Consider the following 22,632-nt stretch of genomic DNA (forward strand, 5'->3'; position numbering starts at 1 on the left):
GCGGGTGCATATACGCGAAGCGGCGCCATTTACATACATCCATATATACAGCGGGGGTAGGGTATGGTATGGTGGGAGAGGAGGAGGGTTGGAATGGGATGGATATGGCTCGAGTTACCAACCAAGCCTTGCTTGGCTTGAACGCGGGGCCTTCAGACCAGGGGCTCGAGTCAAGGTACCTGGGTTGGGAGTCAGTCAGGATTATGCTCCTGCTTTGGGACTCCCTTCTCCCTGGTCTGAGTTGGCTGTTGCGCTGTGTTTGGGCCAGTTTTTGTCTTTTTGTTGCCTTCCGGCTGGGGGCATGTATGCATGGCATCGTCGTCGTCATTGAGCAAGAGCAAAGCATGAGCAGAGTCTATGGGCCTTAGTCTTTTGTTATTATTTTTTCGAGTAGCATATTCTTCCGTCATTGCGTAGTTTGGGTTTGGTTTTGTTTGAGCCGCGCCTGGTTTGCCATTTCGCTGCTTGTTCGCCTGTCTTGTTTGGATATCTATCCGTCTGTCTATCTGTCTAGTTGTTGGTTTGGCGCCCGTCTCTTGACGCTGTGGATACCCCTGAGAAAACATCGCCGCTTATCTATGCCCTTCGCCCTAGTGCCCATCTGTGAAGATGTTTGTTTGTTTTAGCACTCGTAACGACGAGTCTCCTTCGCCTAGCAGTAATGTCCACGGGTCAGAGGTAAGGGTAAATATTGACGCCGAGGGCCGGTGTTGGTATCAGGGGCGGATAGATGAGAGTAGGGGGATGCTGCGACAACGAAGCCCCATATACGTAGGCGCAACTCGCCTCAACTCCTGGAGTAATCACAGAAGTCCCCATGTCACAGTCGAGGTTATTTCATTTCATATTCTTTGCTACTGGCTACTGAAGAACGAGATACTCAAGACACACGTCCGAAGAGAGACCAAAGAAAAAAGACAGGAACCGTGCCAATTATGACAGTACAAGAGGGAGCCGAGTTGAGGATTTGCCGGGAAAACCAACTCCAACTTGTTACGTCTCGCCCGAAAATAACGAGCACCGTTACTAAATTCATCGATAACTCCCGAAACCGCCCAATGATAAATGACCAACCAAACAAGAAGGAAAACCCCTATCGGGTACAAACGTATATGAAGTTTCGTTGCAAGTCCACTCAAATAGGTATCCGCCCATTACTCCATGCCATGATTTCGTTGGAGATCAGCATTCGGTGCCGCATCACTTGATTCCGAGACCTTGTTTCCAAGCCCTGCCGTCTTAGGCGCCTTACCCCCATATGTTTTTCTCCCCAGTTAAACTCCATTGTGTCGACCGAAGGTCCAGGGACGATGCTACCCGACCTGCCCTTTATGAGTAACCCCCATTTGTTGTACAATACATCCAACGGTGCCGAAACAAGAGCAACAAACTTAGGATTGTGCCTGCGTTTTGGCGTAGGCGTCGATATTGGCCGCCTCCTGTTTCTCCTTGCATATGTATTTCTTGATGGCGTACTGGAAGTCCTTCTCACTGACCACGGGACCGGTACCGTCGCATTTGGCCTTCTTCTGCAAGTCGGCGCAAAGACCGTCCAGGTCGAAATCGCCGCCCTTTGCCTTGGGGCAGTTCTGTATTTTCTCCCTGTTGGTTTGTTAGTGAGATTGCATGGCAAGTCGAAGGCTAGTTGCACATACCAGACTTCGTTGCATTTGAGTACCAGATCCGCTGTGGATTCGTCGGCATCTTTTGCAGCATCGATCTGAGAGATGAGGTCCTTCTTGGGTGGTACTGGGCTTGGAATCGGTAAGTTGTATGGTGTGAGAAAATCCATATCCACTGCGTCGTTGAAGAAGCCCTCGTCAAAGCCCTGCGACAGAACGTTCTCTTGAGGGTCACGGTAGCCGCCGAATAGTTCCGGATCAAACTGGAAGTCGTTCTGGGGAAGCCATTGCGTGAAGTCTTCAATGCCTGTATTGGCAAAATGACCGAGACCTGAAGCATGTTAGTTATGCCTTCCTTAAGGGCACCGCCGTGGACTAGCTGTTCGCGGCCGAGTGGGACTGCTTACCCTGCGACGGATTGCCAAGGCTGGGGTTGCTCTTCTCCAATTGTACTCAAGGTGTCGAGAGGCTTGAAGCCCATTGGTGATTGGGCAAATGATTCGGGTGACGTTCCACAAGAAGAATTCGGGCCGCCCATGTTAGAGTTTGAGGACGCAGAGGGCGAACTTGTCGTCGTGGGACCACCCATATTGTAGTGTGAGTCGAGGCTGACCGACGACCCGTTTGTGCCTTGGCCGTTGTTGAGAGGCGGCGTGAAGAGCCCCGAGGAGAGAGCCGCCAGGTCCTGCTTGGATTGAGAGTCCAGACCGACCTGGCTGTAACTGCTCGAATCCCCCGGGCTGACCCCATTCTGCGAGTGTTCGCTAGGGCTCCGGTGGTCCGCGCTGCCCTTCTTCGATGGTTGTGATTGTGTTGACGGGGATTTCTTTGGCCTTGTTCATGGGAGGACCCGGGAGACTGCCGAACTTGGGGAACTCAAATTGGCCAAGTTGACGTGCGTTCAAGTTGTTGACGAAAAGACTGCCAAAGGCTCGAGGCAGGGCCTTGCGGGATGGTGTCGACCGCCTGAGAGCATCGACAATCGCTTCTTGTACTCATTCAACTCGACCGTCATTTTGTCAACTTGGGCACGGAGTGCCTCTTTCTCATTGTTCGCGTCCTCGGACAACTTCTCCAACTTCCTGGACTTTGTGTTTCTAGAATCTTTCAGGTGTTTTCTCTTTGCGCTCCCTGAAACGCCCGCTGCGCTGCTCCGATTCTGGGCTTTCCGTTTCTGGAGAGTCCATCAGCAACTGTCTTGCTATGTTCATGTTCCATGCCTGTTGGGTAAACCTACCGAGGTCGGTTCTGTAGTGAGAGGTTTTCCTGCCTGGCTTCTTTGCCATCTTCTCCTCGCTGTCCCGCCGCTTGGCTCCTGGACCCTCTTCTTCTTCGTCATCAGGATGACTTCTCTTCTCCGGCGACTCAGCATCGCCGGACTCCGACTTGAGCGCCCTCTTCGCGCCAGGTAGATCACCGATCATTTTGGCCTGACCGGCATCGTCGTAGTAATCAAAACTGGAATCGGCTCCGGCAAAGTCATATTCATAATCAAGGTCTGGGCTGTTCTGAAAGCTCGACAGACCGTCGGCTTGGATGGGTGAACCATTAAACCGGACCGGCGACATATTGAAGCCATTGGTGGGCTGCGCAGCGTCACTCGGACGATTGGAATTGAGCGCGGCGAACAGCAGGCTCTGTTGCTGCGGAGTCAGAACGAGGCCCTGCAATGGATTCTGTGACGACGTCATTTTGGCTAACTCGCTAGACCGCGCTCGATTATGAAATAGAAAAGGAGCTGGTATTGCGAGGTGTTGTTCAGAAAAGCGCTCTCGCAGAACGAACTGCAGTGGCCGACAACACCGAAAGAACGGATATTGTATCAGACGAAACGCTGAAGGGCGTGGGCGACAAGCGAAAACGGCGATGGGGCGCTAAGTCCGAGCCCCAGACCGGAGGCGAGGCGGGGTATCGGACGTTGGACAAAGGTACCAAGGGCAAGACGACGACGTCAGAGAATTCAACTTTTTCTGGAAACGGGAGATTGTGCAAGGGAAAGACTGCAAGCCGCAAATGTTGAGCCAGCGGGGGGGATCAAGGCGAAGTTGCCTCAGGCCAAGAAAGACTGGTCGAGTGGAAGGTCGGAGGTGGCGATGGAACAGCGGCGTGGTGGAGATGGGGAAAAGTCGTGGCTTTTTCCTGGCCCCTGGCTGCCTTGAGTTTGCACCTGACCACAGCTGTTCACCCCGGATGTCGGAAAGGCGGGCGGGCGAAGGGTCAGACCGAGCGGCAGATGGATTTGTCGGAAAGTGGGTTGATTGCTGCCACGAATTTGTCAGCGTTCATGGAAGGCTTGGGAATTGGCCTTGTCTGTGCGCCATTGACGGCATATCTGCCCCACAAGACCGAATCCAGCCCCTTCCTTCAGACGACTCAAGATTCCAACCAACTGCCACGGCTGCCAGGAGGCAAATGGAATCAACTAGGTAATTCTTCGTAATTTTTCAAATTCACGAACAAATGCCGACAAAGAAGAGACTGAAAAGCATTCAATCCCCATACCCACGATGCCCGAGCATCTTTCCTGCCTTATGCTGTTATATCCGGGCGGCGCTGAGTCAGACCAGGATCGCCGGGTTTATTCGGTTGCATGCTCGCTCTTTGGCACTACGGTATCAGCGCATCGGATCCGTCCCAGTGGTTGCCTGTATTCAACGAGTGATTTTTAGCGTATCGCATCTGTACAAGTAACTTCCAGGTTTGTATTTTGGTATCCTCGAGCCTGGAACGATTCCGCACCCCTGAGATAAAGTGAACCATGTGTAACTTCCTTGATACAATGGAACTTAGGGGCGAGACAAGTTGCCAAGACCTGCCAAAGCCGACAGGGCGATCGGTTTGTGGACCGTGCGTTACGCCTGGCAGTGGACCCCGCGTTGCTGCATCTCCGCACCGCGGCAGGCGACCCGACATGATGCCCATGAGCCCTGTCCCAACCTAAATCGAACCTCTGCAGACTCGAGGGACGACAGCAACGCTGGGCGTATGTAACTTGGCCGTCTCAAACGAGATAACTCTAAATATATTAGAAGCTGGACGATTACCCAATCTCCTAGCGTCGGCAACAGGCACCGTCGTGATGGACATTGCCTACGATCATATTCAAGAATCAACTTACCCAGAGGAACAGGGTGATTCCTCGTCGTCTGGGGAAAAGAAGCCGGCCCCTCAGCCAAGCTTGAATGACGATTTTCAAGATGCGTACCGCGCCTTCTCCTCTAGCCCCTGGGGTGCCCGGATCGGGGGCTTCTTCGGCACCGTGGTGAAGCAGGTGTGTGTTTCCTTCGCTTCGGGCCGCGTGGCGGCCACCGTGCTTACTATATCTCCCAGGGTGGATCTGTTTACCGCGAGGCCCAACAGGAGCTCTCGGCCGTGGGCCAGGATGCCACACGCGGCTTCACCGACCTGCGCCAGTCCATCATCCAACGCACACGAGGACTGTCTCTAAACACCTCCGCCCCGCCAGTGCTATCCCCGGACCAGGCGACCAGAGAAGCTGGCGACAATGCCGACAAGACGCCCACGGCAACCAAGGACCTGTCTTCGGAGGCCGCGCTCCAGGAGTCGGAGACGGTGCTCTCTCGGTTGCGGGGCGAGGCAGCGAAGCGGCTGAAGGACCTCCAGCAAGCGGAGGACGCAGCAGACGAGGCACTTCTCCGGTTTGGTTCCAACCTTCGGGACTTCTTCCGTGACGCCATCACCATCGCCCCTCCGAGTGGGGACCAGGCGGACAGCAGCCGGGCCAATACGGGGGTGCTCTTTGAGAGTAAGGATGCGCACGGCAAGAGGGTGATCCACACATCGCGGTTCGATGCGCAGCTGCATGTCATCCACACGTCACCGGAGAGCTTCAGCAAGGACGGGACTGGGGCTGAGTTTGAGACTTGGGGGAAGGAGTTTGACATCGATAAGAAGACGGCGGATATCAGCAGCGACTTGGAGAAATACCCCGAGCTGAGGTCAACTATGGAAAAGCTTGTGCCCGACCAGGTCCCGTACGCCGATTTCTGGAAGCGATACTACTTCCTCAGGCACGGCATCGAGACCGCTGAGGCACGGAGGAAAGATCTGCTCAAGGGTAAGTGGAAGGAGTACCAATTCAAATCGGTTGAGCTCATGTTAACGCTCAACGAATAGCTGCTGCGGCCGAGGAGGAGGTTGGATGGGATGAGGATTCAGATGAGGAGGAGGAAAAGAAACAGGAGGAGGCCAAGGTGGATGTTAAGAAAGAGGTTAAAGAGGAGGAGAAAGAGGGGAAGAGTCAGGGGAAGGGGAAGGAGGAGGAACAGGAGAAGGTTGAGGAGGTCACAAAGAAGGAGGAGGCTAAAAAGAAGGGTGCAGAGGACAGTGACGAGGAGAGCGACGAGGAAGATGAGGATTCAGATGAGGACTCCGACGAGGATGATTCGGATGAAGAGTCGGATGATGAGGCCGATGTTGGACCTAGAAAGAGGGCGGGAGTCCCAAGACGGCCAGGTTCGACGGGGTCATCGGCCACAATCCAACCACCAGCGGCCGGCCAAAGTTCCCTCAAGCCGTCAGAGCCACGAAAGTCCAACGACGAGAAATCGCAGGCGGACAGCGAGGCGAGTTATGACGTGGTTGGGGCTAGATCCGGCGTTCCCAGCCACGCTCCAAACAGTCCGAAGGAGGCACGCGGCGATAAGGGTGAAAGCAGCGATGACAGCAGCGACGAGGAGGATTGGGAGTAATTTCCTGTGTTCCCGGCGTTCGGGGTCGAGGCGCGGGTATCGTCGTTCCAAGGGGGTAATAGTGGAGTTGGATCAGCTTTCTTTTTCCCTACCTCTTGGTCATATAACAACTGTAGGTTCCCTGATCCCCCAACCGTATATAAGTAGTCAATAACGATACCTGAGCGGGCCAAACCTTGGCCGCCAGACCACTTATTACCCCTAACTATTCTACCTCTTCTTTTTCGTAACTTTCGTAAACCCATCCTCATCCACTTCCGGCTCCTGCCGTTCCCTCCTCGGCGGCGCGGGCGCATCGTTCATCTCAACATCCCCACCATCATCATCCTCATCCTCCTCATCGTCATCCGTATCCCAATCCGTATCATCATCCTGGTCCTCCGCCTTCTTAAAGACAACCTTGTTCCCCTTCTTACCCTCCCACCGCCGCCGCAGCGCCTCCACCTCATCAAACTTGCCCCTCAAACAGTCCCCGCGCAGCCGCACCACCTGCTCCGCCACCTCGAACGCCGAGTCGTCATCCACGTTAACCTCGAACTCGTCCAGCATCACCTGCAGCAGCAGCGACTCAACATCAGCCTGGTCGGGCTCCTCGGCGCTCCCGCTTCCATTTGGTGCGCTCTGCGTCGGTTGTGTGGGGGGTTGCTGCTGCTGTTGTGCGGTGGTGTTCTTCTTCTGCAGCTGCGCGGGCGTGAGCCGCGACACGTCGGGGAAGAGCTCGACCACGGCGCCCGCGAACCAGTCCCGCTTGTCGGCCGAGTCGGGTCCGCCCCAGTTGTTCTGCACGGCCAGGCCGAGCGCTTCCCAGAGGTGCAGCGATATGGCGACGCTTTGCTCGAAGTTGGCTTGGCAGGTTGCTGGTGGGAGGGTGGGTTAGTTAGTGTTAAGGGATGGTTAAGGGAGGGTAGTGATGGTGGGCTCTTGCATACCCGGACTGGGATTGGAGGTGCTGGCCATGGTCGGGTGGATTTGTGGTGATGGCTATGAGGGAATATGGCGGGAAGGGCTGCTGTTCAAGGGGTGGGCGTAATTCGATGCGGGGCGGCGATGGAGGGGTTGTTGATTCCAATCGAGATTTTTTTTTTGGTGTTCCCGGCAACCACTCACACCATGGACCAAAAAAAGTCGAACTCCGAGTGTGGGTGTCGACGAAACCTTCGACTAGAGAAACGATAAGAAAACCATTCGCAAGCCCAAAGTGTACTTTTGATTTATTTATCTCGGTTTCTTTTATTTGATTTATTTCACTTGGTTTCTTCCTCTTTCTGTCTCTTGATTTACCTCTCTTTTCTTCTTGCTTCCCTGTAAAGTTCGGCTTTTTTGGCCAGAGGGCGCCACTCGAATGATAAGGGTTAGGGTCGATGCGATGCTCTTCACATGCTTCCAGGCCCCCAGCAACATGACGACATCGATGCAGAGGACATCATTTGAAACCTACTTGGGCACCGGAATCGATTAGGAGCCGGCCTGATTCTTCTCCGAATGCGGCATCTAATCTGGCCTCGCTCGCTGGCATTCGCTGCATGCGCCGTTTGAAATGATTTGCTGTTTCAATAAGTCGCCGGCATTTCTCGCTAGTTAGTTAATTGTTGGGTACCTATTTATTCGTAACCCAACCCAGTTGCATCTTGGAATTTTGACGGACATTACTCCTACGATCTGAACATCCACCCACACCCACCTCATCTCCTCGATTCGAATATTTTCTCGCTAGCAACATGGCCTCAAATCTTGTCCTTGGTAGCACCGGCGTCATCGGTTCCGGCATCCTCGCCACACTGCTAGCCGACAGCTCGATCAGCGCAGTGCACACCATCTCACGGCGGGCGCCCAAATCAACCGGCCCAACGCTGCACGCGACCATCGAAGCTGACACCACCCAATGGGGCGCGAAGCTTGCAGGCATCAAGCCCACCCCATCAACGGTCTACTCCGGGCTCGGCACAACCCGCCAGCAAGCGGGCGGTATCGCCAACCAGTGGAAGATCGACCACGACCTGAACGTGGAGCTCGCGCAAGCCGCAAAGAAGGCCGGCGTGCACAGCTTTGTGTTCATTTCTAGCGCCGGATCGGGGGGTCTGCTCGCCAACTACCTGCCCTACAGCAAGATGAAGAAAGGCGTGGAGGAGACGATCAAGGGGCTGGACTTTGAGCAGGCGATTATCGTCCGGCCGGCAATTATTCTGGCCGAGCGCGAGGTCCCGCATCAGGGCGCGCCTCTCCTTATCGGCGCGACAAGGGCGCTGGGAAGGTGGTTCGGCCTAGGCCTGCAGGACAAGTTGGGACAGGAGGGTGAGGTCATTGCGCGAGCGGCTGTGCACGCTGCGAAGATTGCTGCCGAGGGGAAGGCGCCGTCGAAATATTGGGTCCTGGAGTCGAGCGACATCGTGAGGTTGGGCCGGACGGAGTGGAAGGACTAATCGGGCATGGGAGAGGGAAGACGTTATGGTGTAGACAGTCAGGCATTCTCCATACGGCCGGAACAGCCCGGGGAGGAATAGGCGAGCCTTGGGACTTGAGGAGTCGAGACGCTGTGTAACACCACCTGTATGTCCATAATTATCTATGAAACACATGGGGACCATGCGCGGAATCACTGAACCAGCACCTTTCTTGCATTCCAAACCACTGCGGCCATCTACGGAACTTAACCTCGTAGCTGTAAGACCGGACATTTAAACTAGCCGACCAAACCCCGGAGACCAGGACTGTACTTGGTAACGTCGTTCGTGTCTGATATAAAAAGGCTCAGACTGCCGCCCAAGTAGGGAGGTAGTTTAAATTCGTCCCATCAGGCACGCCAGTTATCTTATCTTTGGACCCTTTTCCCCTGGCAGCTACCCCACTACCCCGCCGCTACAGGAATTCACCCCGTTTCCATCCCAGTTCCACGGTGTGTCAGCGACCGGGACCAGCTGACTCCCTCACCTTCAGCCCTGAACCAGCCTCACAATCTTCTCACCACCATCGACATCTCTCACTCCCATTTAGCAACCCAACCCAGAAAGACCAAAACACAAAACAACACTAAAAAAAAAACACCCCCCAACATGGCAGCACCAACCCCCCAACCGCCCCCCCCTCATCGGCGACCCCTCCGGCCCCGCGCCCCCCTACCCCTTCCGCATGTCCGGCCTCGTAATAAGCGGTTTCGGGCGCGGGTCCAAAGAGCTCGGGATCCCCACCGCCAACCTGCCCGTCGACGACGCCCAAACCCCCTGGATCTCCTCCATCCCCTCAGGCGTCTACTTCGGGTGGGCCTCGCTCAACCTGCCCGCCTCCCACCCGGACTCGCTCACCTCTTCCGCCGCCGCAGCGGCAGCGGCAGCGGCAGCGGCAGCGGCGCCAGGCGAGGATGGGGGTGGGGCTGGGGAGCAGCGACAGCGGGGCGGCAACGGGTTCGCGGTGTACCCGATGGTGATGTCGATCGGGTACAACCCGTTCTACAAGAACACGGTGCGGTCGGCCGAGGTGCATGTGCTGCACCGGTTTGGGGCGGATTTCTACGGGGTGGAGATGCGGCTGCTGATTGCGGGCTTTATCCGCGAGGAGAAGGACTACAGCGGGCTGGAGGCGCTGATTGCGGATATTGAGTTCGACTGTGAGGTGGCTAAGCGCAGCCTGGCGCGCGAGGGGTGGGCGCCGAGCGGTGTGGATGTCGAGGTGGATGTGCCTGGGGAAGGGGTCAAGGTGTTGAGGGGGTCGTTGGAGTGCGGGTGGTTGATACGGCCGGATGAGTTGGGGGAAGGGGGGAAGTAGGTGGTTTAGAGGGGTGTGGTGAGGCGTTGGTTGGATGGCTAGTCATTGATAAGATTAAAAAGCGCAGAGCTGTCAAGCGAAACTTGGAGTCGAGGGGGATGGTGGAAAATCGATGCATTGTTTTGAATTCCACCAGCACAATCGGTAGACTGGTATACCCTCCAAAAAGACCTCCAACAACCATGTACAGAGGTATCCGAATCCAACGCCTTACCCGACACCGTCAATGCCCCGTTTTGCGTTTCCTTCTATCCCCTTTGGGTTGCCTCGATGGCTCCGTCAGACAGCTAGCTGGCTGTTGCTTCGGTAATAACATGGTAGGAACTGCGATGCCATCAGTCGATTGCTCGGGCCCTCTAACGCGACAATAAAACGACTACGTACTTACATTGATGACGAATAGCATGGGCATATCAAACACATCGCGCTTGATGGTCCATGTGTAACTACACTCAAGCTTGCCGTCGCGTTCAAGTTTCGATATCCCGTGCTCGCCATCGATCTTTGCAACGCGGTTGCTCAGAATACTATTACGAGGATCTTTCTGCGGCAGCTGCCCGTCGGTGCTGCTCTCCCCTGTGCCGTCGTCCTTGTCCGGCGCACGGTACTTGAGGAGACGGCACTTGCGTGTCTTGTGGCCTCGGCTGTCGTTGAAAGCTAGCTGGGAGTAGTCTTCGTAGAACTCCACGACACTTTCGTGGTCCAAGAGTTCGGCGAGATAAACGGGCCGCGGGCCATCTGTAGATCCGCCGGACTCTGTGTTTAGACTTTTGAGACGCGGGGTAGCGAGGCCGACTCGAGCTTTGGAGTTGGTATTTGCCGATGCAGAGCCGCCCAAGTTGACATTGAGGTTTGGCTCTTTCCCAAGCAACACATCTTTCGTCCAACCCGTCAACGCGCAGAACTCTTTGTTCACGATAGCGACTTCGCCGGTCCGTCTGCAGGCGAGGGTGGGACTGGAGCATTGGTGCATAAACTCCTCATATTCAAGCAGAGACCGCTGGAAATATTTCTCCATGAAGACCAGGTCCTGTTTTGTCAAGTTCTTGGTAGACGCCATCAATGACGGCCGGATGCTGGCCAGGGATTTCGCGATGCGCGACGTGTGCGCTGCCGTGAACCGTTTTTGGATGAGAATGAAGAGCTTGTGGAAACTTGAGACATATCCAAACGGTTCCTTCACTGTGTCGTAGACGAAAGAGGGGTCGCGTTGCCGCTTCCCCAAGACCGACTGCTGCCCGAGCTTTGCGATGGCATTTGACTGTCTCGTAGAGGGCCGCTGTTGGTTCGCCGGCTTGCTCCCTGGCGTTGTCGAGAAGGTAGCCATCGTGGGAGATCCTTCGAAACCGAGGGGAGTCGGCTGCGGGCTATTGGTGTCGGTACTCGGGCTCTGGATGCTGGTTGGCCCAGCGGCAATCGCATACGCATGGGGAAGGCCATGCTGTAGGTTACCTTGGGAGTAGAGGCCATTGTGATTCGCATCAAGACCGAGGAAGCCATCCAGAATATTCCCCTCGTAGACATTGTCGAACTGGTTAACGCCATTCCCGAATACGCCGGGCCCAAAACCGAGGCTGCCGCTTGCTGACCGCGCCATAGTGGCATCCCCCGGAGGTGTTTCGGCGGCACCCGATGACATGTGCCCGAGCATGCCAAATTCCATGGCACCATATTGACTACCGAAGTTGAGGCCTTCAAGGTTGAAGTTGTAGATATTCGGATCGCTCGGGTCGAAAGGTAGAGTGCCAAAGTTCGTCATGGGGCTCGACACCTGTGGCACGGTCATGCCGCTGATTTGTGGATTCCCGGATGTCTGGAAGGATGGAGAGGTTGGCGACTGCTGGTTTGCAAACGGAAGAGTTTCTGCCAAGTTCCCTATTGGCGTCTGGGCGGCGGAGAACAGAGGAAACTGAGTAGCAGGCGATTGGGAGAAGAAGGTCCCCTGGTTGGAGGACGCCTCAGAAGTCTGAATACTCGGATGCCGGTGGCCATTCTGCCGTGGAGTTGGATTTGGATTGTAGTTTGGACCCAAAACAGGTCTCAATGCCTCGGGGGGCGCGTCATGTAAATACTTGGCCTTCTTTCTGACTCCATCCTGGCAGCTCTCCATGAGATTACGCTTAATACATCGCTGGCATGGCCTCTCGTCCCCTATCGCAGCGGTCGGCATCAGCAACCCATATTTTTCAGAGGGTACATAAACAAGCAAGCATGAATGAGTGTGATAGTAGGAAGGAGTGGATGAAGCTCCTACAACGGGGGACCAGAGATGATAGAGAGTAGAGTCTTACCGCATGTAAGGTGGGCTCTTTGGCAGGCAAAACAAGCGCGCCTAGCCTTTTTTCTCCGAGGCCGAAGAGGATCTTTCGGGTCGTACTTTTTTTTAGGCTCTGCACTGGTGTCGGCGCCTTCCGAAGTGAGTCTTTGGTCTGACATCTTCTCGTCCTCCTCTTTGACGAGCTGGTCCGTTTCGTCGTACTCGTTTTCGCTATCAGACATGGCGCCCGAAGTGTCCCGCGGGGAATGCCCACTGTCTTCCGCCATCACGGCCTAGCTTATATACGGCCCGACCTGGTCGGACAGCGCGGTAATGCAGGAACACCCAGCTCAACGCAGGCCAGGTCCGCTTCCGCAATGGGAATCTGAAAAGAACAGCAGAGGATTAACGTTGAAGGGCCCTGCAGCAATATCACAGCGGTGGCACCACCACGGCAAGTGATTGGCGCTGCACGTCGCTCTGGTTGTCAGGGCACGCGCCGGGGGTAGCTGAAGGAGGCGACGCAAGCAAGTATCCCAGAAGGAGTGTGCCAAGTTCAGTGGACGGCGAGTCCCCACTGGTCATCTAATTAAGGCGTCGAGGGCGGCAACGAACAGTTGCGGAGAGGCTCTACAAGACCGGGCGCAGCAGAAACGGCTTCCTGTGGCTTCCTGGGCTGTTCCTCTTTACTGTAGCCTCCCGCAATAAGAAGTGTTGATCGCCGGTCCAAAAAAAAATGAATGGGATATGGTGTCAATGCCAGCTGATGAGGCCCGATACACGGTGGCCAGCGGCTGTCTCGTATTCTCAGCGGCTCTCGTGGGGATGCTGTTAATTGGTTCGGGGAAATTTGGCAGAGGGTGTCGTTGTGCGACAGGCCACCGCCCAGGCGGAACTGGCGGAAGTTGAGCCGTTGGGGTAGATGGATGTATGTGTGTACGTGTGGTTTCGTCGACGGACGGTCTCGAGTCACGCGGCGGCGGATAAAGCACGGGTGCGGCCCGGGGGAGCTTTCGAGCTCTGGTAGGTAAGGGTCGCACAGGAGTGATAGGGAAGCATTCAAGCTGCAACTATCCGTCGGCGGTATGGCTACGTGAGCCCTTGACAGTGCGTCGGTAGGGGACGGGAACAGGTGGTGTGGGCTTTCTTCGAGGCGGCGCAGAAGGATAATCCAGTGGGCAATTGGTGCGGATGCGGGACGTCGAAGCGGGTGGCTTTTGCTAGGCGTCGGTATCCTTCAACGATTTGCGAGGCCGGATCGAGAGTGTGGTTCGTACTCCCTACGTCTCTCTCGCCAACATCCCCGCGGCTTTCCTCCTCCTCCTCTTCCGGACCGTTTTTCTTCCTCTCCCGCGATTGTCGCAACCTCCGCGCTTCGCTTCCGGCGGGCGCAATGCAAAGAGCTTGTCGTCGCCGAGTCGCAATATGGCGAAGGTCCGAGTTTCTGGGTTTAGTTTGAGAAAAGCAAAACAGGCAAGAGTGCAAATGGGTGTGATAGAGGCGGACCGAGACGAGGTGGGGTGAAAATCAGACGGCGCTGCAAACAGTAACTAGTGTAATCCGAACTCAATGCACTCCCGACTAGGCATACCCGGTGGTTTGCATGGCAGTGGTGGAGAGAGAGATAAGGTACGCTAGGCGTGGGTCTAGGGATTTGGTGTGGTGCTCTTTTCCTGGAATAAGGTCATGGGTTCCTGAGGTTGACTCGGAGTCGGTGTGCAGTAGTTTTTCCCAGCTGCGGTGGGCATAAGCCGAGCTAAAGCTCGTTCCTTCTTCCCGCCAATTGCGGGGTTTTTCTCTACCCTTGCAATCTCGGCCCCAAGAAGCACATCATCAAATCAATTCTTCACCTTTTCAATCGATTTCGGCCTTGACGGTCCAGCCCAGTCTTTTTCCTCCATCGCATGCGGCTCGGCAGTGGATACGGCGGCCCTTGACTTGTCGGAGAACTGTCTCCTAATTGGTGACTCCCTCGTTTTGTGGTATGCATACCTGTCGGTGACAGGAAGCATGGAGCAAGTAGTTGGAACAATTACCCGATAGAATCCTTTGCATCATTTTTGCATGTGGCCGCCCAGCCGTGCCGCCGTCGCCGCAGGGTTCACGGAATGCCACCCCGGCCCGCAACCCCAACCGAACCCCGACCGCGGATCTGCAAGTGTCTCCAACAAAAACCCAACTTGAGGGCTGAAAGTACGTACCTGTCACACCAAAACACCAAGACTGGGAAACTGGCATTATTCCTGTTCTTGGAAGCCCGCTTTGACGGTGAGTTCTGTTCGTGTCAGCTCGGACAAAACCTACCTGTCTTAGGTCGCCATCAGCCAGCCTTTTTTCAGCCATCACCCTCTCATGGCAAGGTACATCTAACCTTTCTGACCAATATCAATGGATGGGACTTGCTTCTGTACCTTGATGGCCAGCCGAGGTCCAACACAGACTTCTTCCTCGATTTATGAGCTCAAGGTTTGCAGAATCCAACATTGAAGCCCCGCTTTATAGAACATGGTATATCATTAAAATAAAATAAAATACAATAGGTTTAATAGCTCCTCTCATGATGCGCACAGTTCGTGGTCGGCAGCCTTGCCTGGGAGATCATCGGACCGCCGAGCTCTGTCTCTCTTCAACCTCGGCTTATCCTGGGCCACGGCCTGCGCCAACGGGTACGTCCGCCGTGGCCGAATGAGGGTCTTGCGCAGGGTGCCTAGTGGCTTGTCCAAAACAGGTTGTGACCCAGAAGCAGTATGCCGTCAAGCCTCCCCAAAAGACGCACGACATAGAGGCCTCTCCGCCACCACAATGGCCACCCCACCCCCTACCTGCGGTGGCATCGCCAGCCAGCCAACCCGCAGGGGCCAGAATCCGGAGTCGAGTGTTTCCGTCTAGTTCCCATTCCCCTACTACCTGTCCTTCACACCCTGACCCCTGACATCTGGTCTCCCGTGGCATCCAGTAGATCGGGCCCGGGCTGACATCTGACTCCGCCAAATAAGACAAGATCCATCAAGCGGGGTTGTGCGCCGTTAAGACTCGCTGAGAGTGGGCAGGCCGTGTCGAGGAGTGATGCATGGCCAGCGTGAAGAGATCGATGGAGTCAGCCACCAGCGCCTTGCCGCCGGTTGAAATGGCCTGCTCCCCGGTGCAGATCTGCTGCCGACGCGTTCACGGCAGATCACAGCCGAGCTCGCTGCAACACTGGACACGTCTATTTCAACCATTGGGCTGGTTTCAGACGGGTGTTCCCTCGCCTCCACCTTGATGTCCCCCCATCGTTTTATGTGGTGGTCGCATATCTGCTTCTGGCTCGTATCCTCTTGCCGTACCGGAAGAAGATGTAAGGGAAGGGCATCAAGGCGAGCGTCACAAAGGCCACGAGCCCAGTGGCCCACTGATACCCAAGGGCCTCGTACATCTGGATACCAAACAGTGGGAATGCCGCTAGGCATCGTCAGCCTGTATCCGGACCGACCAGTGCTGCAGGAGGCCTAGTTGAGGTATGAAACACTCAGAGGGGAAGCTTACCTGCGAAGGAGCACCTGACCAAGGCATTGGATGCCAGGGCACTGGCTGCGTACCGTGGGTATGCGTCGACCTAGACAGCCACGAGCTCGTATCAGCACACCTTTTGCCTATTTCACCCAATGCTGTTGCACCGGATCAAGAGCCGCCGGCCGCGGGCACGTTTGTGCTCCACGGGGATGGGTTACACTCACAAGAAAAGTGAAGACTCCCGTAAAAGCGAACGACATCCTGAGAAACAAACCACGGTTAGCGACGGGTAACGACATGACCGCATGCTTCGGATATGCAAGATCGAAAGAAAGAGGCTAGGATGCGGCAGCTCTGGAACATCTTGACAAAGTCATGACTACAGAGTAACGAATCAAGGCGGTGGCGTAAGAGCAGATCGACATGGCTACTGTCAAGCGCACTGTCGTTGTACTTCGGGATGCTGGGGTCCCCTCTAAGACTTATCCACCGTCCAGCACGTCGAGTGCCACTGCCGTGGTTGAAGCTTATCATAAAAAAAAGAAAGCCAAAAAGGTTCACTTCCTTTTGCATTCTTACCCGTAATTCGGAGGAGAAAGCAGCCGATGAGAGACTCAACGCAAACCAAAAGAAAGCATCAAGTAGATTTGCACTCACCCAAGACCAAACACGCTGGAACCGATGATAGGCACGATCCAGTGTACCTCGGGGTATGTCGTAAAGCCGAACCAGAACAAACCCCCGGTGATCAGCGGGGCGCCGAATATGACAGGCGGCAGCTGGTCTTCGGGCTCGTCTTTGAGCACGCCCGTCTCCTTGAACCGCTTCGCCACCATGTTGTGCCGGAGCCTGGTCCAGAGAGGGGTGCTCAAGCAAGCGAGGATCATGGATACTAACAGGCCCATGAAGGTCAGACCAACCTGCCAGAGGTTGAAACCATGGTTCGTGCGGAAGATGAGCGGGAAGGCGCCGAAGAAAAGGTAGAGTAGACCGAGGAGAACAGCCGTATAGATGTTGAGCACCACGGCCATGGGCTCGAAGATGAGGATTTGGAAGGGACGGAGCAGCGAGTAAGCGACCGTCTTGGAAACAGACTTGGTGGATTTCTCAAGAGGCGCGCGCCACCTGTCGTCGCCGGTCGTTTTCCGGAGATTTTGTGCCTTCTTTTTGAGTAGCACCGGATCTAAGCGCCCAAGTCAGCATTTCCCCCCCAGCGTCAGTCAAAGCAAAACAGAAGCACTCACGATAAGTCTCCGGTACGAACAACGTAATGGTAAGTAACAAGACGCTGGCCCAAATCAACAACACATAATGCGTCCAGCGCCAGTTGATGTAGGTGTTGATCAGCCCCCCGACCAGCGGGCCCGTCGACGGCCCAACAAAAGGCGCAAGGGCAAAAATCGCCATGGGCGCAAGCATGGTGTCGCGGGTGAACAAATCTCCCACCGTCCCTCCAGAGACAGACAAGAACGCACTCCCTGCCAACCCCTGGAAGAAGCGTGACACGATCATGGTCTCGATGTTCTTCGCCACCGCCGACGGAACCAGCCAGATGATGAACCCGGCGAAAGAGCAGAGATAAATCGGCCGCCGGCCGTAGAACTCGGCCAACGGCGACCAGAACGGACCCAAGGCAATCCCCAGCACGAATGTCGACAAACCCAGCGTCGCCACCAGCCGTGAGTTGTCGAACTCCTCGTTCATCTGAGCATACGTCGCCGTGTATGATGCCGACGCGTTCGTTCTTGATTCAATCCCCTGAGTCAGCGCTTCTGCTCCATCCCACCACCCCCTATCCCCTCCCTCCCCATCATACCCAGGCAAAAAGCCCACCGAGAGAGGAGGCGCAAACAAGAAACCAGAACCAACTTACACGCAAAACGACCCCACGCTCGTAATCGCAATAATCAACCACTTCCGCCACGTCGGAAAACTCCTCGGACACAACGGATCACTATCCCCTCCCTCCCAGCCAACCTCGAACGGATCCACAACAACACCCGCATCCGCACCGCCATCACCGGCACCATCAGTACTACTACTACTGCCACCACCACTCTCACCACCACCACCACCCTTCTTCTTCATCTTACCCCCGGGGTGGTTATACGGCGCGATGGTGCCGCCCGCAGCATCAGCCTCGATGTCGTCGCACCCCCAGCCGTTGTTGGAGCGCTCGCGCCGGAGGGTTTCGATCGTCTCGGCGCTGAGCCGGCGGGTGCCGCCATTGTGTGAGGCGGGGCGGGCGGCCGTGTTGCCGGGCCGGATGGGCTCGAAGGTCCTGCTGTTGGTTTTCTCGGGGTCGGTTGCTGTTGCGCTCTCCGAGGGGGCGAGGCTGGCGTTCTCGCTCCCGTGCCCGGAGGTGGGCCGGGGGGGCTTCTCGTCCATTTTCTTTTTTTGTGTGTATTGTTTTTGTTTGTTTAGGGGTTCCTGACCTGGCTTGCTTGGTGGATGATACGCGAGTTGGGTGGGTAGGTGGCCTCGGGAGATCTCGAGCCGAGAAGTGGCTGGAGGTTGATGTAGAGGAGGGTTATGATGGGGGTCTGATGGGTCCTTGGGCTTCACTTGAGTCACTCGGTGTAGAGCGTCACTCACGTCGGGTTACGGGCACACAATGTTGTCAATGTTGAATGACGATGGGCCAGCAAAGCTATGTACGATGGACAGAAGACGGGGATGCCATGACGTTTATTAACGGCTCTTGGCCACTCTGGACCTCGATCTCCGAGTGCGGATGACAGGGCCTTCGTGGGGGCTGTTGGTTCCATTCTGGGGTTAACACTCTTCCAAAACTCTGCTCGATGGAGCCATCAATTTTAAAGCGGCGGATGCGACTGCGTCAAAGCAGCATCGAACCTTGAAGGAGGGTGTCATTGAAGCCAGGGGGCCGGGGAAACTGGGTCGCCCACGCCCGTCTGGGGGCAAGGCCAGCATCAAAATCAAGGACCACAAGTGGAACGAGAAGGCGTTGGAGGGAACAAGGCTTTCCCATTCACTGCCAGACGGCCTGACTAACCGCAACCACTACACAGTACGGCTGCCTTCGCGTATCCAACATGGCTTATGCAATGAATGATTAGCAAACTTCGAGATGAGGGACATTGATGACCCTAACGAAACGACAGCGCACCAATGACGAAGCGTTGTGGGAGGAGAAAACGGGGTTGAGCGGAGGTTGTCGGCTGTGGAGACCCGCTTGGGCGGCACATGGCTCCCGGCTCTCGGTTGTAGCAGCGGGCACGGCATTGCCATCCTTACCATCCCCCGTGTTTGCTTGTGGGTGGCAGGGTGGCTTGAAGAGGCACCTCGGGGATAAGTTCCCGAGTTGTCCCCGGACTCATCCCAGCAGCCCTATTCCCTATTGTATTTTCACACGCCCTACCAAGTACAAAGTATAGGGTATGGAGGATACAATATGTAAGCAAATAACTACATCCGCGAGCGCGAAGATGCGCGATTGGTTTTGTTTGACATGGCGTACATGGATCACGACGGCCCGTTGCTTGCTCTCGCGGCTTGCTCTCGCGGTTCGCCATCATCTCATCTTGGCCGAGCCTAGTGCAACATCCTTCTGTCCAGGGGGTTTTTGGTTGGAAATGGCGGTTGGTCGAAAGGAAGCTAGCATTCCCGCCGTGTTCCCGGCCGAGCCTGACAGCCCGTCTCAAGAAAAAGAGGCGGCATGGTTCCTTTTTAGTTTGTTCCGGTATTAGAAAGCACTGCGAGGAGATATTATAATACAGTTTCTGGAGCCGTCTGTACACAGTAACTGTACACTCTACTTGCGCTTGATGTCCAACTGCGTGTTCTAAGTTCCAATATGGCTTGCTTCTTCGTGTTCTAAGTTCACAGTACGATGTAAATCAACCCCCCCCAACCCCGCCCCCTGGTATCCCAAACATCACTCATGGCATGCCCCCACGATGCTGTCCAACTTTATAAAACAACCAAACATGCTGCAAATCCGAAACGCCGGAATCCCCTAAATAAACCGTCCATCTTCTCTTTATGCACTAGTATGTCTCGGGCAGATCCGAGAAGCTGGGAATGTCTGACAAATCGCAGTCAAAGCTCCTCTCGTATGCCTTGGCCGGGAGGACACCGGCCGCGAGCCCCTTTTTGTAGCTCCATTGTGGTCTGTTGACAACGCCCGTTAGCAACACCAATCTCAAACGGCAACAATATCCCCAGAGTGGTACAACAACTAGAAAGGAGAAAGGAGAGAGGAGAAACTTACGCATCCTCGGTATCCCAAACCCAGTAAAACCACCCCCAACCCTTCTCAAAACTCGACATCTGCGCCTCGGCAAACATCCTCAGGAACTGTTTATACGAGTCACTCCACTCGCTCACCGGCGCATTGGCCTCGTCACAACTGCACGAGTTATCCTGCGCCGGACAGCGCGGGGTGGGTCACATCCCCACTCCCGTCGGGGGTTATCAACGAGCCCGTCCAGCGGTTCTCTCAGCCCACGTTCGTCAGGTGCTTGGCGCAGTCGGGTGTCGGCCTGGGACCACTCGGCGACGAGGGTGGGGCCGAAGCCGGTGCTGCGATCCATGCTCTGGAGGGTCTGCTCGGTCCAGCCCTCGCACGCGTAGCGCACCTTGGCCGTGTGGTTAAAGACGATCTGGCCTGTGTTGAAGATGACGTACTGGTGCACGTCGAGCGCCGCCCGGTCGAGGTCCTGCAGCTCGCCCTGCCAGTTGTGCAGGCCGCGGAAGCCGTCGCCGAAGACCACGATGGCGTCTGATACACCGTTCTTGCGTACGAGAGCGTGCGCGTCCGTCGTCCATTGGAGGACCTCCTGCGAGTCGAGGAAGGTCATCTTGGGCTCGTTGGCTAGACCGTAGTGGCTGATGATGTTCTTGTAGCGCGGCTGGGCGAAGAATTTGGAGAGGCTGTCGTGGAACTCCAGGGCGCGCTTACCCCAGAGGGCGCCGTCGGTACCGTTCAGCCAGTTGATGGGACCGAGTCGGCCGCTGTGGTTCCAACCGTTCTGGCTGCCGGGCAGGCCGTGCACGTCGAGGTTGACGCGGAGGCCGTAGCGGCGGCACCACTCGATGGCTCGGAGTAGGTAGCGCCATGAGGTGCGGAAGACGTAGGGGTCGCCGTCGTAGACCTCCACGGCCCAGTAGGAGAAGGGGATGCGGACGTGGTCGAGCCCGGCATCTCGGATCTCCTTGAAGGTGTCCTCCGTCACAAAAGTAGCGTAGTGCTTCTCGAGGACGCTCTCGCATCGTTTGGCTAGGTATTTGCAGAGGGTGTACTCATCGACGATGCCCATACGGAGATCGTAGTTGAAGAGAGAGGGCGTGATGAATGGCTCGAGCGAGAGCCAGCCGCCCACATTGACGCCTCGTGCTGGCCGCTTGGCGTAGTCGCCCCATGGCTTGTCCAATGCTGGCACATGGTCGTTGGCTTTTGCAGAATCATCCCACTCCGTGTCGAGGCCCATGAGGGGCAGACCGCCGACCGTTTCGTCGGTGTAAGTGAGGTTGAAGTCGGCTGTGTCCTCCCATACGAATGGGTTCAGCCAAGACGGGGCCCCTTTTGGTATACTGTCCGGTGATACCCCTCCGAGGCCGCTCTCGCTGTCGCTGCTGCTTCCACCTCCATCGCGCTTTTTGTCATCCCCGCCAGAGTTGGGGACCACCACAGCCGCCACGATGATGATGATAATAAGCAGCACGGTGCAGACACCGATGAGGATCCCTGCCGTTGTCAGCGTAACCCACTTCCTCCTCGGACAAAAGCAACCTACATAGCTTTTTCTTCTGCTTGTACCACGGCGCCGGTTTCCCGTTCCATAACGGCTCTTTCTCGGTCCCCATACTATCATCACTCCCTCGTCCACCACCCCTCAACCCGGTCCACCCTCTCCCACCACCACCGCCGCTACCACCTCCTCTCCCCTCCTCCAGCACCGGCCCGCTCACCACCCGAGCACTCCTCCTCTTATCCCTCTCAGGCCCCCTATGCCCCCTCCCCTCCTTCACCGGCGACACATCCACCACATCATACCTCTCACTCTCCCCCGGCGGCGAGACATCCACAACCTCATACCCGCGACTCCGATCCCTCATCCGATTCCTCTCCCGCTCCCTCTCCCTATCCTGCTCCCTCCGTCTCTCCCTCCTCAACTCCCTCTCCCTCTCCACCTCCCGTTCTCTCTCCCTCTCCCGTTCCCTTTCCCTCTCCCTCACCCTCTCCCTCCCACCACCACCACCACCCCCAGGCATCGCCAACGGCGGCGCCGACCCATTCGCGCGATTCAGCCTCGCCAGCGCCGCCGCCGACAACACCCCACCACCACCACCACCACCACCACCGCCGCCGCCGCCGCCGCCCTCTTCCGAGCTCCGGTCGTCGGCACCGCCCGCCCGCGCTGTGCTGGGCCGCCGTCGCCGCCGCCGCTGGTGCTGCTGTTGCAGGTCGTCGTCGTCGGGCGCCAAGGACGAGTTGCGCCGGTGGTGGCGGCGCTCGCGGCGGGCGTCGCGGTCCCGGTCGGGGGGGCGGGTTGCGGAGGGGTTGCGGGGCATTTTTTGGGGGGTTTTCTTTTCTCTGTTCTTTCTGGCTAGCTAGGTTCACTTGTGTGTGATCTGCGGGTTGTGATGGAATGTGGGACGTTGTGTGATCGGATGTGGTGGGTTAGGAATGCATGGTGTGGTCGGCCGCAGGTGGTTATCCGGAATTGTGGTTACGCAGGAATTTTGGAGATAAAGATTGGAATAATTGTCACAGGCAAGATCTCTTCCCAATTCGATTCCTGGGTCGCTGCGACCTCGTGTTGGC

At 56.2% G+C, this 22,632-nt stretch overlaps 8 protein-coding genes across 8 annotated transcripts; 3 read left to right on the forward strand and 5 right to left on the reverse strand.

The window, feature by feature from the left end:
* Window positions 1-1,391: 1,391 nt before the first annotated feature.
* Window positions 1,392-3,313, reverse strand: CHGG_09146 (uncharacterized protein; the record flags this gene model as incomplete). The annotated part of the gene is made up of 5 exons (XM_001227072.1): window positions 1,392-1,602; window positions 1,656-1,953; window positions 2,076-2,412; window positions 2,545-2,786; window positions 2,860-3,313. 5 exons carry the CDS (start codon window positions 3,311-3,313, stop codon window positions 1,392-1,394), a joined length of 1,542 nt encoding a protein of 513 aa, XP_001227073.1.
* An 816-nt stretch (window positions 3,314-4,129) lies between these two features.
* Window positions 4,130-6,334, forward strand: CHGG_09147 (uncharacterized protein; the record flags this gene model as incomplete). Its single annotated transcript, XM_001227073.1, has 5 exons — window positions 4,130-4,234; window positions 4,413-4,605; window positions 4,679-4,893; window positions 4,953-5,700; window positions 5,760-6,334. The coding sequence occupies 5 exons, from the start codon at window positions 4,130-4,132 to the stop codon at window positions 6,332-6,334; spliced, it is 1,836 nt and encodes a 611-aa protein (XP_001227074.1).
* A 210-nt stretch (window positions 6,335-6,544) lies between these two features.
* CHGG_09148 (uncharacterized protein) lies at window positions 6,545-7,291 on the reverse strand (the record flags this gene model as incomplete). Its single annotated transcript, XM_001227074.1, has 2 exons — window positions 6,545-7,191; window positions 7,264-7,291. 2 exons carry the CDS (start codon window positions 7,289-7,291, stop codon window positions 6,545-6,547), a joined length of 675 nt encoding a protein of 224 aa, XP_001227075.1.
* Window positions 7,292-8,052: 761 nt separating this feature from the next.
* CHGG_09149 (uncharacterized protein) lies at window positions 8,053-10,093 on the forward strand (the record flags this gene model as incomplete). Its single annotated transcript, XM_001227075.1, has 2 exons — window positions 8,053-8,721; window positions 9,392-10,093. The coding sequence occupies 2 exons, from the start codon at window positions 8,053-8,055 to the stop codon at window positions 10,091-10,093; spliced, it is 1,371 nt and encodes a 456-aa protein (XP_001227076.1).
* A 376-nt stretch (window positions 10,094-10,469) lies between these two features.
* CHGG_09150 (uncharacterized protein) lies at window positions 10,470-12,592 on the reverse strand (the record flags this gene model as incomplete). Its single annotated transcript, XM_001227076.1, has 2 exons — window positions 10,470-12,244; window positions 12,385-12,592. 2 exons carry the CDS (start codon window positions 12,590-12,592, stop codon window positions 10,470-10,472), a joined length of 1,983 nt encoding a protein of 660 aa, XP_001227077.1.
* A 3,035-nt stretch (window positions 12,593-15,627) lies between these two features.
* CHGG_09151 (uncharacterized protein) lies at window positions 15,628-18,230 on the reverse strand (the record flags this gene model as incomplete). Its single annotated transcript, XM_001227077.1, has 5 exons — window positions 15,628-15,765; window positions 15,876-15,945; window positions 16,500-17,025; window positions 17,087-17,586; window positions 17,716-18,230. The coding sequence occupies 5 exons, from the start codon at window positions 18,228-18,230 to the stop codon at window positions 15,628-15,630; spliced, it is 1,749 nt and encodes a 582-aa protein (XP_001227078.1).
* A 226-nt stretch (window positions 18,231-18,456) lies between these two features.
* On the forward strand, window positions 18,457-19,240 carry CHGG_09152 (uncharacterized protein; the record flags this gene model as incomplete). Its single annotated transcript, XM_001227078.1, has 3 exons — window positions 18,457-18,496; window positions 18,650-18,873; window positions 18,968-19,240. The coding sequence occupies 3 exons, from the start codon at window positions 18,457-18,459 to the stop codon at window positions 19,238-19,240; spliced, it is 537 nt and encodes a 178-aa protein (XP_001227079.1).
* A 664-nt stretch (window positions 19,241-19,904) lies between these two features.
* CHGG_09153 (uncharacterized protein) lies at window positions 19,905-22,379 on the reverse strand (the record flags this gene model as incomplete). The annotated part of the gene is made up of 3 exons (XM_001227079.1): window positions 19,905-20,043; window positions 20,193-21,552; window positions 21,602-22,379. The coding sequence occupies 3 exons, from the start codon at window positions 22,377-22,379 to the stop codon at window positions 19,905-19,907; spliced, it is 2,277 nt and encodes a 758-aa protein (XP_001227080.1).
* Between the last annotated feature and the right edge of the window lie 253 nt (window positions 22,380-22,632).

The sequence above is a fragment of the Chaetomium globosum genome, genomic scaffold (genome assembly GCF_000143365.1).
Source record: "Chaetomium globosum CBS 148.51 scaffold_6 genomic scaffold, whole genome shotgun sequence".
NCBI classification, from domain to species: domain Eukaryota; kingdom Fungi; phylum Ascomycota; class Sordariomycetes; order Sordariales; family Chaetomiaceae; genus Chaetomium; species Chaetomium globosum.